This window comes from Rattus rattus, chromosome 3 (genome assembly GCF_011064425.1).
Source record: "Rattus rattus isolate New Zealand chromosome 3, Rrattus_CSIRO_v1, whole genome shotgun sequence".
Taxonomy (NCBI): Eukaryota; Metazoa; Chordata; class Mammalia; order Rodentia; family Muridae; genus Rattus; species Rattus rattus.
In genome coordinates, this window is record NC_046156.1 from 184,068,678 (window position 1) to 184,087,114 (window position 18,437).

General features: G+C 41.6%; 1 protein-coding gene and 1 pseudogene across 1 annotated transcript in view; both read right to left on the minus strand.

Annotated features, from left to right (window-relative positions):
• Positions 1-18,437, minus strand: part of Slc38a9 (solute carrier family 38 member 9) — a 72,415-nt gene that overhangs the window by 16,936 nt on the left and 37,042 nt on the right. The window contains exons 7-10 of the mRNA XM_032898883.1: positions 15,115-15,285; positions 11,945-12,004; positions 8,297-8,488; positions 6,192-6,299 (exon numbers count right to left, since the gene is read on the minus strand). Of these exons, the coding sequence (XP_032754774.1) occupies positions 6,192-6,299; positions 8,297-8,488; positions 11,945-12,004; positions 15,115-15,285 (531 nt within the window). The remainder of the gene's footprint in view (positions 1-6,191; positions 6,300-8,296; positions 8,489-11,944; positions 12,005-15,114; positions 15,286-18,437) is intronic.
• LOC116897189 lies at positions 9,178-11,034 on the minus strand (annotated as a pseudogene).

The window sequence follows — 18,437 nt, forward strand, 5'->3', positions numbered from 1 at the left end:
ACACACACACACGGAAATATGCCAAATATGAATTCTCAAAGGATATAAATTCATGCTATGATTATTACCTCATAGTTAAAGAAGACAAATTCGCAATGTATTTAAAGAGCCCTAAACCTCTAGTTGTCTTGAAACCACTTAATCTTTTCCTTTGAAAACGTGTGTGAAAAGAGGACGCGAGTTACTGCTGGGGCGGAGCTATGGTGCTTGCCTGGCACATGCAAGACCCTAAACTGATTTCACTAGGAGGTGGTGGGGATAGGGAGAAGATAATTTCAATAAATATATCTAATGAAGTACTCACACCCAGAATAAAGAAATAGAAGTTAAGACATGAAAAACAGAAGAACGCCCAGAGAAGTATTTCTCCAAAGAGCAGATCCACAGGTCTAGTGACAAAATGTGTCCCTTGCTGGGCACAAGGACATATGCTTGTTATCCCAGCACTCAGGAGACTGAGGTAAGAAGGTGGCTGGGAGTTCCTAGCTACCTGGGTTGCATGGACAAACCTTGCATAGAGAACCAAACGAACAGAGGGGATTGGGGGGAGGCCAAGTCAGTACTTACCATGTAATCATAAAGACTTCAGTTCAGAGCCCCAGTTACATGCTTAAACCAACCAACCAACCAAACAACAAAACATATCAGCACTAGAGAAGTAGAGACAGGAGGATCCTCACGGTTACTAGCCAGGGTATCAAATCGACCCCACAAGCTCTGGTTCATTTGAGACCTTGGCTCAAAAAAGGGTTACAGGTTGACTGAGGAACACACTGATATGCAAACCTCTGGCTTATGTGTGGTGCAGAGAGAGAGAGAGAGAGAGAGAGAGAGAGAGAGAGAGAGAGAGAGAGAAAGAGAGAGAGGGACAGAGAGGGAGAGCACTAGTGTCTAAATCTCTCTGAGCCAGCTTGTTTGTTTTGTTTTATTTAGTTTTTGAGATAGGTGTTACTATGTAGCCCAGACTGGCTTCTAATTTGTGATCATCCCTCTGGCTCAGCCGTCTGGGTGCTAGCGGTACAGGTAAGGTATGAGATACACTGTATCTAGCTCAGAAATGCCATCTTAATTGCAGCTTTAATTATACTAATTGTTAAGTGTTACTCTAGCGTGGTGGTTTATACCTGTGATCTTAGCACCATGGAGGAATGAGGGAAGAACATGATTTGAAGGCTATCCTCAGGTACACAGTACATTAGGCCAGCCTAGGCTACATAAAACCCTGTCTGCCTCCCTTTCTCCTCAGAGTGAGAGGGAAACACAAGCAAAAATTGTTAAAGGTTAAACAACAGTGGAGGCATGGTTTAGTCACTAAAGCATGCGCGGAGCACGGAGAAGGAACTGGATTCCATCCTCACATGTGGTGCTTTTAGTCAACACGGGATCAGAAGGGCTAAGTAATCACATCCGTAATTTGGATTTGAAACATCAAGTATTATTTTTATGATTATGATAGAATTCCTAGTAAGCTGTGCATTGAACTGTTTTTTTTTTTTTAATGGGAGAAAATAAACTTTTTTCCTCTTCAGCCCTTTAGCCCTTTAGTTAATACTAGTTCCTCCCCAACTTTTATTCAAGCATTGTGAACTCTCCCCTCTCAATCTACATAAAACATCAAACATGGTTTGTAGCCCACCCTGGGCGTCTGTCTACATCTTGCAGTTTGTTTGGCCTTCCGAGAGGCCTGTTCCTAGTTCTCCCTTCATCATGTCTCTTACACCGTAATGTGACTTAGAAGGAAGTAAAAAAGCACATTTACTTAGTCAATAATTCTTTGTTTACATCTGTTGTGTGTGTGTGTGTGTGTGTGTGTGTGTGTGTGTGTGTGTGAGTGTGGCAGTCAGAGGACAGCTCAAGGGAGCTGGTTCTCTCCTCGGATTGTGTGTCTTGGGGACTGAACTCAGGGCGCCAGGCTTGGCAGCAGTGCCTCTACCCACTGAGTCAGCTCACTGACCGGCAACACTTACTTCTTATTAGCACTCAGTGTGCGCCAGGACATACTATAGGATCTGGGACTAAACAGTAGTACAGTAGTTTACAAAACAAAAATACCACTTCTCTTCTCAGAGTGTAATATTCCAGTTAAAGGAGACAGATTTGTAAGTGGAAAATGAATTTTTGGTATTGGAATTCAAGAACTCAAAACACTTAGAGACATTTCTGGATAAGTTCCTTTTACTGCAAGTTTTGCTACTTGGTAACACTCAGGAACAAAAATGGATTAGAGTAAGTTGGGTCCCCATGTTCCTGACTCATTAAAATCAGGCATATTAACAGATACCATAGATACATGCATACGAGATTTAGTACTGATAAGAAGAGCTTTAAGAAAAGTCTTAAGGAGTCTGGGGTAGACGGATGGGTAGTTGGAGATCTGAGAACACAGCGCATTCAGACACTGGGAATGGGGAATGCCAACATCTGAGATAGGAATGTGCTCAGCCTTTTCTTTTTTTTTTTTTTTTTTGGTTCTTTTTTTCGGAGCTGGGGACCGAACCCAGGGCCTTGTGCTTCCTAGGCAAGCGCTCTACCACTGAGCCAAATCCCCAACCCCGTGCTCAGCCTTTTCACACAGCGCAGGACAGCCAGTGCAGTGTGGTGTGAGTCAGAGGGAAATTGGGGAGGTGGGGAAGGAGCAGAATCCTCAGGTCAGACTGGCTGTAAGGACTATGATATATAGTAGACCTGGTGTCATTCTCAATGACACATGAAACCATTAAAGATTCCTGTGGGTTCTGGTTTGTGTTCTGTTGTTTTGTATTATTTGTATATTATTTTGTATGAGGCTTACTATGCCATTCAGGCTGGCCTTAAACTCCAGATCCTTTAAGTCATGCATGGTCAAACTGGCTTGGGTTGTTCTACAAGTGTTACTCTAACTGCTGGGTGTAGAACAGTTTAAGGTGGAGAAGACAATTAGTTAGGAGGACACTACTATAATCCAGACAGGAGATTAATAGCTTGACATAGTTTTCTTTGGTCAAGATGCTAAGAAGTCAGATTACCAGCTGTTTTAAAAAATAAAACAGACATACTTTGCAGATGGATTGAGTGTGGATGGAGAACAAAGACTACAGTATTGACCAATGGAAAACTGCAGCTTTTGTTTTAAGCTAGAGGAGCCTGAGAGAAGAGCAAGTCAAGCTGCTTGACAGACAGACACTTAAACAAGTATTTGGTCTTCATCACTTTGAGCTTGACATATCCACAGACATCGATGTAGACAGAGACAGAGAAGGTGTGAGTTGGGCCCATGAGAATGGACTTCATGAAGGATCTGGGCAGGATACAAAATTGGGACTGGTTACCACACAGACAGTATATAGAGCCAGTTGACTGTGTGACTGCAAAAGTAGAATAAGTGCTTAGTGTTCCCCCAACTACTACCTGAGAGCAAGGCTGATGGTAGACTTACTAAAAAGTCGAGGTTTAGAAATAACAATACAGGGCAAGCAAGATGCACTTGCTGCTAAAACTGACAACCTGAGTTCCATACTTATTGTACTGGCTACTTTTATGTCAAGTTGACACAACTAGTCATCAGAGGAGAAGGAATCTCAGTTGGAAAATACCTCCATAAGATCCAGCTATAAGGCATTTTCCCAATTAGTGATTGATGGGGGAGGGACCAGCCCATTGTGGGTGGTGTCATCCTTGGGCTGGTAGTTCTGGGTTCTATTAGAAAACAGGCTGAGCAAACCAAGAAGAGCAAGCCAGGAAGCAGCACACCTCCATGGCCTCCAAATGAGCTCCTGCCCCCAGGCTTGAGTTCCTGTGCTTCAGTTCCTGTCCTGATTTCCTTTGGTGATGGGCTGCGATGGGGAAGTAAAAGCAGATTTAAGCCTTTCCTCCCCAACTTGCTTTTTGGTCATGGTGTTTTGTTGCAGCAAAAGAAACCCTAACTAGGACACTCAGTAACCACAAGTTGGAAGAGAAAACCAATTTCAAAAATTGTCCTGTGATGTCCACACACATGCTGTGGTATGTGCATAAATAAATGAATGTAACGAATAATTGTAAAAAAAAAAATAAGAACACACAAAGTTCGATCAGAATTGCACAATACTGTGACTTCCCATGAGGACAGGAGAGGCTTACCCTCTAATGGTCTGGTATTTAGTTAGCCTCTCAGACAGTCCCTAATCACAATGTAGTAACTTTAGGATCCTAACTATGAAACTATGCCTTGTTTACTCTTTGTTGTTTCCCCTTTGTACTATATAAAACTGGACAGTGGGAAATGAATGACTTACCATCTACTTAGAAATTTCTTCTTTTCTGTTTCCCAGATGACTTTTTTTCCTTTCCCTGGTTATACATCTTTATAAACATATTTGTTTTATGTTTAGGTATAATTGTGTTGTGTGATTGTGTGCATGTGGGTACATGTACCCACAGGTGTAATCGTGTCTGTGTGAGCATGTGCACGTGTGTACATGTACCCACAGAACACTGGTCCCTTGAAGTTGGAGTTACAGGTGGTGGTTGCAGGTACTGGAAACCAAATGTGAGTCCTTTGCAAGAGCAACAAATACTCCTAATTGCTGCATCTTGTGTCTAGCTCCACTAATTATCTATTTTTAGTGTACTATCATTAGTAGGAACTTTCCTCACTATTGCTTAATAAATAACCATAGAGTATTAAAAAGCAATATCCTATTCTATTCTGTTTTCTGGTTTTGTTTTTTTTTTTGTTTTTTGTTTTTTTTTTTTTTTGGTCTTTTTGTGTCAGGGTCTCTCTATTAGGTAGCTCAGCTGTCCTGGAACTCACAGAGATCCATCTGCCTCCTCCCACCCAGTGCCTGGATTAAAGGCGTGTGCCGCCATGCTATCCTAGAGAGAAGCTTGCCCTTTCAAGGCCCAGTATGTTGGAAAAGCAAAGCTAATAAAGTCAAATGGTCTAAGAACAAGTAGCCATGATAACATAACAGCAATTTCCAATAATCACCCACTCAGTACAGATTGAGACCTATGAAGGCTATAACAAACAAACAAACAAACAACAATAACAACAACAATAGAGAGGGAGACAGCTCCAAGTACAAACTTCAGAACTATGGCCAGATTCTGAGTAGTGACTGGGATCGCAGACTGCTGGAGTTGATGGCAGAAGGATAGAAAGAACATAGGCCAGTCTCTAAACTAGAATTGAATGCTATTCTCTCATGATCAGTTTGCAAGATACTTTTGAGGCAGTCATTTTCATTTCATAATCTTTCTTCTCACTTAGTAAAAATTCATTCATTTATTCATTGTTTCATTGCTTTTTAAATGTCCTTCATCTTCTACATTTGGGTGAAACTAAATTGTCACATTATAATCAGGAGGAGAAATGGGACAGATACAAAAATCCATTTAATAATCATAATCTTAACCTGAAAAGCAATAAAATTATAAGCAGAAAAACCCATAAGGAGAATGAGTTTTCTCCCTTTCCTTCCCTTCCCTTCCCTTCCCTCCCCTCCCCTTCCCTTCCCTCTTTCCTTCTTTCTTTCTGTAAATAGGGTCTCACTATGTGTACTATATAGCCCTGGCTGGCCTGGAAATCACAATAAGACCAGGTAGCCTCAAACTCATAGCAATCCTCCTGCCTCTGCCTCCTGAGTGTTGGGGCTAAAGGCGTGTGTGCCATCCTGCCCAGCTAAGAACAATGATTTTTTTTTTTTTTTAATTTTTTTTTTTGGTTCTTTTTTTCAGAGCTGGGGACTGAACCCAGGGCCTTGCGCTTCCTAGGCAAACGCTCTACCACTGAGCTAAATCCCCAACCCCTAGAACAATGATTTTTATGGGCAATATCACCAACATGCATCATGATGTTCTAAGTCTCTGACATTCAAAGCATGTGCTCCTTAGAAAGGTCTAGAGAATAAGTTTTTGTTTTTTCAAGTGCATTATAAATTAAATAGACTTCAAGAGTCAAATTGAAAATAAAGCCCTGGTTATCCCTAGCTGCCTGAAAAACCAACTGTTGTCCTATGTTGATTATTTATTTATTTTTGTTTTCCTGAGGCACATCTCATTCCATGGCCCAGGCTGGCCTAGAACTCAAGGTAGCCTCCCAAGGGCTGAAATGGCAGGTGGATCAATACCACATTAACCTTGTATTACCTGCTTTAATCTGACAGTTCACAACAGTTAACTTAAAGAACATGTTATCATTATGTAGTGATTTCATATTTTGACAAACTCACCTGGTACAAAAAATTCTGTTGGCGCAAACCAGTGAAATTCCAGATGGAATCCTAAGCGAATAGCCTTCAGGGTAACAATGAAAATCAAATAGAGGACAGATACCGTACCTGTAAGGGACAAATGAGCAAACCCAGAAACCATTTATCATCTTGTATATCTTACAGACTACTTTAAAAATCTGGACTGGAGAAACTATCTTGATTGATTATTCCTATTTAAAAAAACAAAACAAAACAAAACCCCAGCTAGATTCTAAAGACTAAAAATTAGCCTTGTGGGTTATCAGAGAATGAAGCAATGGCAGTAACAAACTTAAGGACACAAGACTAGGGACACCATGAGTCACTCACTGGATAGGAGCTGCTCAGTTACTTTGGGAATCCAGTGGAAGCAGCAAGCAGACTCCATTACAAAACTGACAGTTATACAAGAAAAAAGTGAAAACAACTTCTTTTGGTTTTGGTGTTGAGAGGTAACCAACACACGGGAAGTTCGCCCAGTTAATTAGAAATGACAAGAAAGTAAAGAACAGGGAAAGAAAAATAGCAAGCACGAGAAAGGCGAAGGGATGAGCTAGTGGATGGCTACGTGTGGCTCTGCTATGTAGTGTAGCAATTAGAGGACCGTTATCTTTTAATTTAAAGAAGGTTTTTGCAGTTCTGGGAATCAAACTCAGAGTCTTGTTGGTCCCCACTAGGTGAGTCCCCACAGCTACAACCCCAGAGTATTCCTGTTAAGAAAGGACATGCAGCCATCACGGAGGACATCAGAGCTGTTTATGAACGCCCTTGGATGCTGCTGCTCTGAGGTGGCAGTCATAGGAGGAAGGGGAACGTCAAGAAGGACACCTGCAGAATGTCCTGGAGTCTGCTTGGAAGCCTAAGGATGAGGGTGTCTCACTGTGCAGACCCTGTGAGCTCATGTGCTTGTGAGAGACTTGTGCCACAGGGAAGTCAGAAGGGAGTCAGGGACCACAGTGACCTCTGCAAGCTGACCTGACCTATAAGGGTTTAGAGATTAGCTGATTCAAAAAGATGAAGAGGGGAGACCAAGCCTATGAACAACTCGTTCTCGTGCTCATGTGGCTGGCTTCCACGAAGGAGATAGTCGGAGGCCTATCTTTGCGCTTTCCTTTCTTCTCCTGCGAACCCAGCTACATTCTGGTTTTGATGTCCTAGTTCCTCCTTGATCTGGTGGGTATTCTGATGATTGTACACTGCAAGCTGCCTGCTGGGAGAGCTTTAGAAAGGGGTAAAATCCTGTAGACTGTTTGGGCCTAATGAGTCTTTACAATTTGTATCTCCATTTCTCTAGTTAATGGGACCTGAGCTTTCACCGGAGCTCTGTCTGTCAACTTAAATAGGTTCAAAATATTCTTTTGGAGATTTCTGTAAACACACACACAGAGGTCTGATCCTTTACGGAGGCAGCTGCACTATGAAATCAAAACTGAGGAAGAGCAAAGAGCAAAGTAAACCCAAGAAGCCGAGCTAGGACTGGGGCAGAGCTCAGCAGTAGAGGGTGCTGCCCAAAAGGCACAGGGCCCTGTTGTCTGTCTGTTTGCTTTTAAAGCATTGGGTTTGATCCCAAAGACCACATGGATGAATGAATGAATGAGGAAAAAACTTAGCTACGTTATGATCTTCTATGTTTAAAGTTAGATGATCAACACCTGGCTGCCCATCTCTCTGTAGCCGAGGATGACCTTGAACTCCCGCTCCTCTGCCTCTATCTCCTGAGCACTGGGTATGTGTCAACAGGCCTGGCTGTGTAATGCTCTTAAGTGGGAGTTATTGTGATATCTCCTCAGACTTTAGTCTATTTCCTATAGCTGCATTCTCACAGGAAATAAGAGTCGTTCAAGAAGGTTAGATGGGAAACCTAGTAATTCACATCAAGAAAACCAAACTAAAAAACAAAACATAGCAAGGCAAAAGGAACCTGAAATGGTTGTGCCCATTTTTCTGTGCCAAACCTTACAGAAAAACAAAGAGTGGCAGAATCAAAGTATCATGTGAATGGACAAGTTCAGCAGCTATGAACAGCGGGGAAGGTAACGGTCTCCCCACTCACACTGCTCAAGTTCCACAAAGCAGCTTCTTACCCAGGATATTAAATTTGGAGAAGAACGAAGGAGACTTGAAGTTGAGCAGCGGCAAGAGGAGCCCTATAAGGTAGAAGGGCACTGTCTTGGACTTGTCCCACCACCTCTCAAACAGCCGCACTTCCGTGTCATTGTTGTAGAAGACCATGGAGCTGTTGTCAGGATGGCCACTCCCGGCGCTTGGACAGATCACTGTGAAAGTGAGTGCGTGCCATGTTAGAGACGAGGGCACACAGCTGGAGGAGGGTCACTGTGCCCGGGGACTGGCGCCTGTGAGGCTGTCAGTGTGAACGCAGGCTCCCTTCTCAGAAAGGGCTGCATGGGCACTTTAGGGATCGTTTTGTTTCATTGCTTGTTTTGAGTAGATTTTTGAGTTTTACTGAAATCTTACATGAACAAGAAATTGGAAATATGATCACATCAAAGAACAAATTGTGGCTTTGATGTTTATGCCAAACAAATTTTATAGGGCAGATTTCAAAAAGGTGTGGTTACAACGATTTAAAAACACAGTTAACCTGCTTCTAGGAATGCAAAACCTAAGCCATAGGTTATTTTCAATACAAATAAACTTCAGTCTGTTTGCTCTAATTTCTTAAAGTACTAAGGCGAGGCACTGGTTGTACTTTTATTTACAGCTTACGGCATACTCCTGTGTGATCTATTCCACATCCAAAACCACAACTGTCCAAACCAAAGGCTTTGCAAGATCATGATTTACAGTTTGTCCTGAAGCTAAGCTGGAGCTTGGAATAGAAGCATTGTGATCTCAGAATAAGGGACCTCTGCAAGCCCAGTGACGTCCAAGAGCACTTAGAAAAGAAGAAAAATAAGAAGCCTTGAGAATAGACACAAGAGCGACTTCTTCAGCTGAACACAAATGGCAGCAAACTGCTACTTAAAGATGAAACAGTTTCGCCAATTTTGTTTGAAGAATGTAGATCTAGGGTCAATCGGATCTTGAAAGAATCGTTGATAAGCTCTCACTTGTCTATTTCCACTGTTGCCCATAAGTATCCTGATAAAACTCGTAGTTGTCATTATTGTAACCATAGTTACCAGAACAGTCACCACCTTGCTGAAGTGGCTGCTGGCGATGGGTTGAGAACCCCAGTTCTGTTGGTTGTTGGTCTGACGACGTTTGGAATCAGGCTGGTTGTACCCATCTGCCTTTCTCTTGCCTCCTACATTGCCCCCTTGATTGCCCCGAGCTCCACGAGAACCAGGGCCTCTCTACTGTTACACAGGACCCCCTCTGCCACCCCTTGAGCTTCTTGTGGTCCCAAAGGTCCCTTGTGAACAGCCAGCTCTACTTCTTTAGAGGTGGTGATGGAACACCTCGCCCCCCTTCCTCCTCCTCTTCCTCTTCCCGCATAGCCACCATCTAGCTACAGTAGGGATCTTCAGAGCCTCCACTGTAGTCGTGAAAATCATAACCATAGTAATCATCATAGTAGTCTTCATAACCACAGTAATCTGGAGCTGGCCATGCCCACCTCTCCCTCTGTGCCCTCCCCCGACCTCTCCCTGGAGGCGGCCTCAGGAGGAGGTGAGGATATAATCTTCATACACCGTGCTTCTGGAGGCACAAATCTACAGCCTGGTGCTCTTTCCTTTTCCTGTCTGGTAGCGTAGCTAAGACAATTTCAATTTCTTCCCCTTCTATTTCTTTTCCATTCATTTCATCCACAGCCTTGACAGCAGTTCTCTCTATCTTCAAAATGAACGAATGCATAATCTGTCAACTTCTTCACTCTCTCCAATTCTCCAAATTGGGAAAATGACTTTTCTAATATTTCTTCTGTCACTGTAGTAGCCAAGTTTCTCACAAATACAACTTTTACCTTTGTCATGCCTTCTGGATCCGGTTCTTCCTTGGGTCAGCCCTCTCGACTGTAACTACATTTCCCCACACTGACTTTTCCACTCATGAGCCAGAGTCTGGCTTGGGCTGCTGACTTGTGATCCTCATATTCGAGGAAGCAGAACCCCCAATTCTTCTTTTTGTCATCGGGTTCATGATCCAGAATAATGCCCACCAGACCCTCTGTGACTTTACTGAACTCTTCTTGAAGTTCTCTTTAGTCTTATTCTTTGGAGTGAATCCAACAAAAGTCAGTTGTTTGCCACAGAAAAGCACACTCCCAGGACTTTACCAGGGCGAATCTCACAGCTGTCACACGGTTTAACTACTCCTTGGGCAGCTTCCTTTCCACAGAAGGTGATAAACGCATAGCCTCTGTTCTGACCAGAGTGGATCCATCATGAGACGTAGACTCCAGACAGGACCAGCCTTCTCAAAAAGGGGCACCAACTCATCCTCATACAAGTCTCTTTGAACTGCTGTGGTACAGACAGAACTCCTCCTTCATTAAATTCCCTGAGAGCATCAATGGCTCTTTTGTCAAGATTGACATAAGCTACCAATCCCATGGGCAGAGCTGGGGGCGGTGGCCTGCCTATGAGAATCAGTGTGAGGCACCTTGAAAACGACTACGCACGTGTCATCCCCCTACTTTAGGAATCTTTCACCCAAATATAAATAGTGAAAGGCAAAGGAATCTTTAAAAAGCTTTGAGGTAGCATGCATGTTCCTCAGCCCCACTGCTGGACTGAAAACACTGGACTGAAAACATTGGACTGGTGGTATTTCAATAATACAAAAAACATCATGCAGAGCAATTATTGCATTATTAGCCATATAAAGGCTAAATAACAAGCATTTTCTCTATAATTTGTGTGTGTGCATGTTCATCCCTACTCATGTGCAGACGTCAGAGGACAGCATGGTGGTGTCAGTTCTTGCCCTCCCCCATGCAGGATTCAGTTCAGCTGCAAGGACCTTTACCTATCGACCCATTTCACTGGCCCCCTTTTTCTTTTTCTTAGTAACAACAACAACAACAACAACACATCTATGTGTTAGGAAATTAAAAGCAGAAATCCTCGATCACTGGTGAAAAACTGAAGAATTTAGAGAATCTGAACAATTCAAAAAAATTCTGCAGTTCACTCTATGGATAGCCACCTAAGAGTCTAGATGATACACTGAGAACTGGGGAGTCTGGAGAATGTATCTATCCCCTCTTTCCCTTTGTCCCCTCCCTTTCTGCTCTCTTAGTATCTATCTCTCCCTCCATCCACCCCTCCCTCCCTCCATCCCTCCCTCCCTCCATCCATCCATCCATCCATCCATCCATCCATCCATCCATCCATCCATCCATCATCTATTTGCTATGCCACAGTGAGTGTGTGGAGGTCAGCGCGTAACTTGAAGGAACAGTTCCTTACTCAATCACGTAGGTCCATGGGTTCAAGCTCAGGCTGTCAAGCCAGCTGTCCTTGAGATGTCTCAGCAGTCTTACTTTAATGCTCTTTTTGATCTCTTTCTTTTATGGAGCTGAGGATCAGACCCAGGGCTTCCCACTTGCCAGGCAGGTGCCCCGCCGGCAAATCACACTCAACCATTTGTTTTTAATAGATACACCTATTCCGAAACATAGCACTAATAATTTAACGGTGACTCAGTAATGTAGCGACATCTTTTCCCCAACCATTTGCCTAAAATGGGGTTGTGGATTCTATTTTTAAATCCTTTTGGGAGCAGGAATGGGGACGAGGAAACAAACTGAATTCCAGACTACTTACCAGGGCTGCTATTATTGGTGCTCAGTACAGTGTCTGTGTCATTAATGTGATGAATAAAATCTAAAAGTTAAAGACAAACATATAGTTCAATGATGATGCCAAATCCCATCACCATCTAAAGTCTTCTGCTTATAATAGTAGTCATTTACTACATATAATATTGAGTACACTGACCCCAAACTATTTCAGCATTACATATGTCACTTCTAGTTTTCTTTGCCTACAGAAATGTCATTTGCTTCATAGTGCCATGTAGAAATATTTTACACAATAATTTTACATAGAATTTTATATAAGGTTTAAAATAACAACAACACCTAGCTGGAAGACTGAACTAATGGCAGTCGAAAGGTCTGGAAGGAAGATGATGTATACAATGTTTCCTTTACTTACACTGATTTATTGGAGTACAACTACGTTTTATGTAGAGTTCTCAAGAATGCCAAAAGGGAAACCAACGACTGTACCTGGCCAAGCCTACTGGGAAATCGCTTAAAGTTTTCCTGAGATACAGTAAATGCTTCTAGAAAGCTGAAGCTGGATGGCAACTATTGTGCTTGTAAGAACTGTGGAGTTACACTGGGGGAAGCACCAAGGACAAGGCCCACGCAGGGGCTCACGCACACATGCCATTCCCTGCTGAACGTGCGATGGGTAAGCTCTGTGCTTAGTCAGATGGTGTTGTTTGCTTGGCACAGGGCCATGCTTCACACCTAAGACACAGCTATACCAATGCTTGAATTACAGCAGTGAGGGGCAGATCACAGCCCGTGCTCTCTCAATGGATGTGACATTATTATAATATCCAGGAGGAAAAGTCATTCCTGAGGGGAGGGAAAAACACCTTACTTTTAAGGAAGATAATGTGGAGATATACCATTTTATTAAAGGTTTTGTGATATTAAAATTTCACCAAGCATAATTGTAAAAAAATGTCTAAAAAGTGTTCTCAAGGGGCGATACTCTTTTTAGAAGCGGGGAGTTAGAAAACCCTATTTGAACAGACTACTGGAACAGAAGAGTGTGGCGGCTGCTACAGTTATGTGAGGAACATGTGGATTCCTTGTATCATTCTGTTTATTTTATACGTTTGAAATTTTTATAACAAAAAGCATGAGTTTTATAATAAACTGAAACTACACTTACAAAACCAAATTAAGGTTTAAAACTTAAACCTTGGGGTTGGGGATTTAGCTCAGTGGTAGAGCGCTTGCCTAGGAAGTGCAAGGCCCTGGGTTCGGTCCCCAGCTCCGAAAAAAAGAACCAAAAAAAAAAAACTTAAACCTTAAGGTTAAAAACTATTTCTAAAGTATGTAAGACTTTCAGCAAGAAAAGTTTAAAAGACATTAAATATAAATTTAAACTGTGCTATGATTATGGATAGGAAAACTTAGTATCCTAGCACACTTTCTTCCCACACCTAAAATTTAATGCAATTCTTATTAATCCCAAATCAATAGCCTAATGACATTAATTATGGTATGTTGACTTAAAAATTCAATGCAAGTTCAATCAAGATCTGATTATATTGTTATAACCTTTATGAAAAAAAAACTAAACTAAAAACAACTAATCTGAAAGTAATATTAAAAAAAAAAAAGACCTGCCTAGAATCACCACATAGCAGTGAATACAAGCTATGAAGACGTTTAAAACAGTGGTGGATATATTGGCTAGTATAAATCATGAGCCTTTGATGCCCAAAACCCAAGTGGAGGAAGGAGAAACCTATTCCCCAGATTCTCCTCTGACTTCCCACGTGTGCCCTGGCATGTGTACCCACCAATACACATATGGATACGCACCCACACACAATACAAATAAACGCCAAAAGAAGGGAGCTTAAAATGAACATCTTCCATCCAAGTTAAAGCCAGTGTGAAAGCGCTTGGCTTGGGTATTGAACACCCTCTTCAGAATTCTAGAGCTGCGATGAGTAGGTAACAGCTCTGTGGTACTTAAATATTATTTAAGATTCATTATTCTCCTGTTTTCTTTTAGCTCCTAATGTTTCAGTAAGTAAACTGTTTACTGTTCAAACATCCAATTCCTCAATAACACATACCAGTGAACTTCATAAACTTTTGTTACAGTAGTACAGTTTTGTGGAAACATTCATACTAATTCGAGCCTTTGGAGAAGCATTCCTCATAAAGGTTACTGTAGCTGGGAAGGTCATTCGCCCTGGTGCGGAAGCTGCTGCTGCTATTTTGCTAGAGGGCCATGATGTGTCTGTTAAACGGCCCTCTACCTAACTGTTTATGCTCTGAAGTAGTGCTGCTGCTAGCTTTGGTCAGGGGAGCTTCTTTTGCAGTGGTCCGAGGTGAGTGCAGGGACTCGTAAACTGGCCAGAGCATGGAGAAAAAAATGACTTTTGACAGCACAGTGCAAGTGGGACAGCTGTGACACCCTCTCCATGCTCATGGAAAAACCTGAGAGAGTAATCACCCACCCCTCCCCTAACAAACAAAACAAACACCCCCCAAACCCCAAATCCCTTAGGATGCAGAGTAAGTCAGGGGCCGATGGCAGGCTAACTTCTGGGCATGACATGATTTTGCACTTTGAACGCATAGCAATTGTGACTATCTTCTTAAGGCTGGGCTTGTCAATACCCAGGCAACCCTCCGACGGGGAGGGAAGACAGTGTTGCCAGTGGTGCAGCCAATGCTGAAGTGGGAGTGCACGAGCAGAAGAGCTCTCACCTATATTCCTGTAAGCAATGTAAGCAACCCTAACGAAACTCACTGGGAGACAAAAAGAAAAAAAAAAAAAAAAAGGCGTCAAAGTAGGAGGAGTCTAGCTGGGAGGAGGAAGGGAACTACAGGGAGCAGTAGAGACCAGGAGGGCATAACAGGAAGTGAATGATTGAACAGGAAGTGCATATGATTGAAATGCATTATGAAAATGTCAAAATGAAACCTGTTATTTATGTAAAAGTTCACGTTTATACACATGACATTTGAGGTCATAAGCATAGAAAAGCCGAATCAAGCACATTATCCATATTTATAATACTTTATATATAAAAATGTGAGGCTAGAACGAAAATATTACAATGGTACATTATCCATATTTATAATACTTTACATATAAAAGTGTGAGGCTAGAACTAAAATATTACAATGATATTTGAGAGTAACTGTGTTAAAGACTGGATCAATACTTACTAAAAATAAACTTTCCAGTATTAAAAAGAAAATTAGACATAAGCACCCAATAAACTATCATTGCTCCAATGAGAGACACCAAGGAGAAAAGGAGACTTGACCATTGCCCAAAAGAGCCAAAGTAATGTTTGCAGACATCTGGATATTCCCAGGTAGTTGTGTCCGATGTAACTAGATAAAACGAAAGAGAAAGAATAAGACTGGGTACTGTTACATACTCCACATTTATAATTTGTTTTCCCCCAATTAACTCAAAATATTTAGCAAAATATTGTGGCTACTTTACCAACAAATATGACAACATATTATGAAAAAAAGCTAGCAATTAAAATATTATAAAATAAAATAGAAAGGTGATATAGTGAAATAGTATACTCTAAGAAACAAATAGGATCCAAACTTCTTATAGCAAATTAGAGCACGTGATAATCAATAACAGGAAAACTAACTAGAAAAAAATAGAATATGCACTCTCTTTTTAGTTTTTATGAGACGGTGTCTTGCTACACAGCCCATGCTAACTAACCCCAAACTCACAACCATCCTCCTGCCTCAGCCTCCCAGGTTTCTGGAATTGAAGACATAAGTCACCCGCCAGTTCATTAAAAACACTACTTAATAGTTAATCACTATTCAACAACACGAGTGAAAGCTGTCTTCAGTCATATTTTATGCTACAAGCCAATTTAAATTTTAGATAACTACGTTAAGAATGTAAAAGTAAAGCTAGGCATGGAAATGCACACTGTAATTCTAGACTTCAGGATGCTGAGGCAGAATACGTGGACTCAAGGGCAGCTGGGCTACACGGTGAGTTTCTGAACAGCCTGAAGAACATAAACACAGTGAGGCAAAGCAACAGCAAGAGATAAACTCATTACAGCAATGACGTCTACTATGAAAGGTTATCCTGCCTAAGAGCTGCGGAAACAGCAGTAGGGAAACAGAAAGTCTCACAGAAGCCATTCAAACAGAGAAAGGAAGTCACAAGACCTTGTAGATAGGAAACTAACAGCAACATCACAGAGAGTACTTCGTGCAACTATAAGGGCACCAAGCATAACTGGGAAGATACAAACAATACCGTTAAAGAAAATCATACCACTTAGCAAGAATAAGAGAAAAATAGAACAGAACAAGACCAGGAACACAAAATAACAACATGCTTCAAAGCGGCCTATCATTCATGTACAGCCGGTACTGCAGGAAACTCCTTCCTTCCTTCCCGTCTTCCTCCCTTCCTCCTCCTCCCTCCCTCCCTCCCTCCCTCCCTCCCTCCCTCCCTCCCTCCTCCTTCCTTCCTTCCTTCCTTCCTTCCTTCCTTCCTTCCTTCCTTCCTTCCTTTCTGAACTGGTGATTGAACCCAAATAGCTTTACACATGCTAAGCATGTGCTCTGCCACTTAGCTATATATCCAGCCCAGGATATTTTCCCCTTAGGGGTCAAAATTTAAAGAAGCAATCCAAAAGAATACACAAAATATGTATAAATTATTTTTAGAAGGATATCACTTAAAATAGTAAACAACAGACAATTGTGTGCAACAGTACACAATCATTCATAATATAATACAGCCACAATGTACAACGCAGTCATTCAACAAACCAAACAACCAACAAATATAACAATGGTGACCAAACCCATAAGGTTTGCTTAAAAAGTGATGAAGTTGGAGACAAGATTGTAATAAAACATACTAAATGATAAGAATTTATATAAAAAGATAAGAGACATTTGCATAATAAAAATATTTAAGAATTATGTAAAAAGAACACAAAGACATTTATATAAGAGAGAACATGGGGTTGGGGATTTAGCTCAGTGGTAGAGCGCTTGCCCCCTGCGTTCAGTCCCCAGCTCTGAAAAAAGGAATAAAAAAAAAAAAAAAAAAGAAAGAAAGAACATGAAATATTTGCATTTCTATGGCTGGATTATTGCAATAGCAATTTCTTTGTTTCAATATCTCAGTAGGGAATAAGAACACAGATAGGTCTAACGCAAGGTTATTTTAACTGCCCTCAGATTATAGTCACTTCATGACTCATCTTGTTTCCCAGGGGTTGGGGTGGAGAGAATAGTAGTATACAATGTGTCTGTTTGTCTGTCTGTGTATACTATATGGTAGTTAGTATATAAGTAGGACCAGTAAAGTACTGGCCTAGTCCCCAAATCCTGTCCAATATATGTTTTTTTTTTTTTTTTTTTTGGTTCTTTTTTTTTCGAGCTGGGGACCGAACCCAGGGCCTTGCTTCCTAGGCAAGCGCTCTACCACTGAGCTAAATCCCCAACCCCAATATATGTGTTTTATGGCTGTACTCAATAGCATCTTTATAGACATTGGGGTGTCTGGAATAAAAATAAACAACACAAAGAAAGGAAAAACATCTTTACCATAACTGTCCAATCGTACTGGACTCTGAAGAGCACAGCTTACTTATAGACTGCCCAGGAACGTCCTCATGAGCGAGGGATGATAACCACCTCCCTGATTAGCAGTTATACCATTAATGTTTGTGTGGGAGTTCCACTGTAACTTCTGTACAGGGCACCAATGGCTTGGTTTCCTCTGTAGATTACTCGGAGCATGGACTCCACCTTGGAGGCATGTGGCTCTTTCACATATCCTCCTGACCACCTTGCCAGGATGAGTCTGGTAATGACCTGTAATCCTGTGATATATTTCCCTTACAGTTTTTATGTCTTCTGTATCCATAGGGAGAATCTCAATTGCTAGTTTACACGCACGATCTCCTATATTCTTCCTAGTATTTTTATGGCTTTATTTTTTTCATATCTGGACTATATTTTTGTATAAGGTATCACACAGAGTTTTTCCCACAACTGATACACAGTTTAACAGACACCAAATATGACATTAAACTCATACACCTGAGGTTTATGTTTCCTTTTCCAGTCTAATTTTATAAAGATTAAACATTTTTATTCCACGTGTGTGGATGTTTTTCCTGAATGTCTCTGCTCCATGTGGTCCCTGAGGTCATAGCAAGGTATTTGATCCCCAAGAACTAGAGGTCGGACAGCTGCGAGATGCTGTGCAGGTGCCAGGCCCAACCCTGGGTCCTCTAGAAGAGCAGCAAGAGCTTTTAACCAGCAGCCACCTCTCTATCCCTTCCACTCTACTGTCTCCCTGTCTCTAAGGCAGTAGCCTTCTGCTTTATTACAACGACTTTGTAGCATGTCTCAATACCTGGCCAGTCTGATTCTTCCACACCACTTCTTTTTTCCCTAACTTTCCTGGCTTTGTCTGAAATTGGACTGAATTTATACATGTGGCTTCCCATACGAATCTTCCAAACCACATG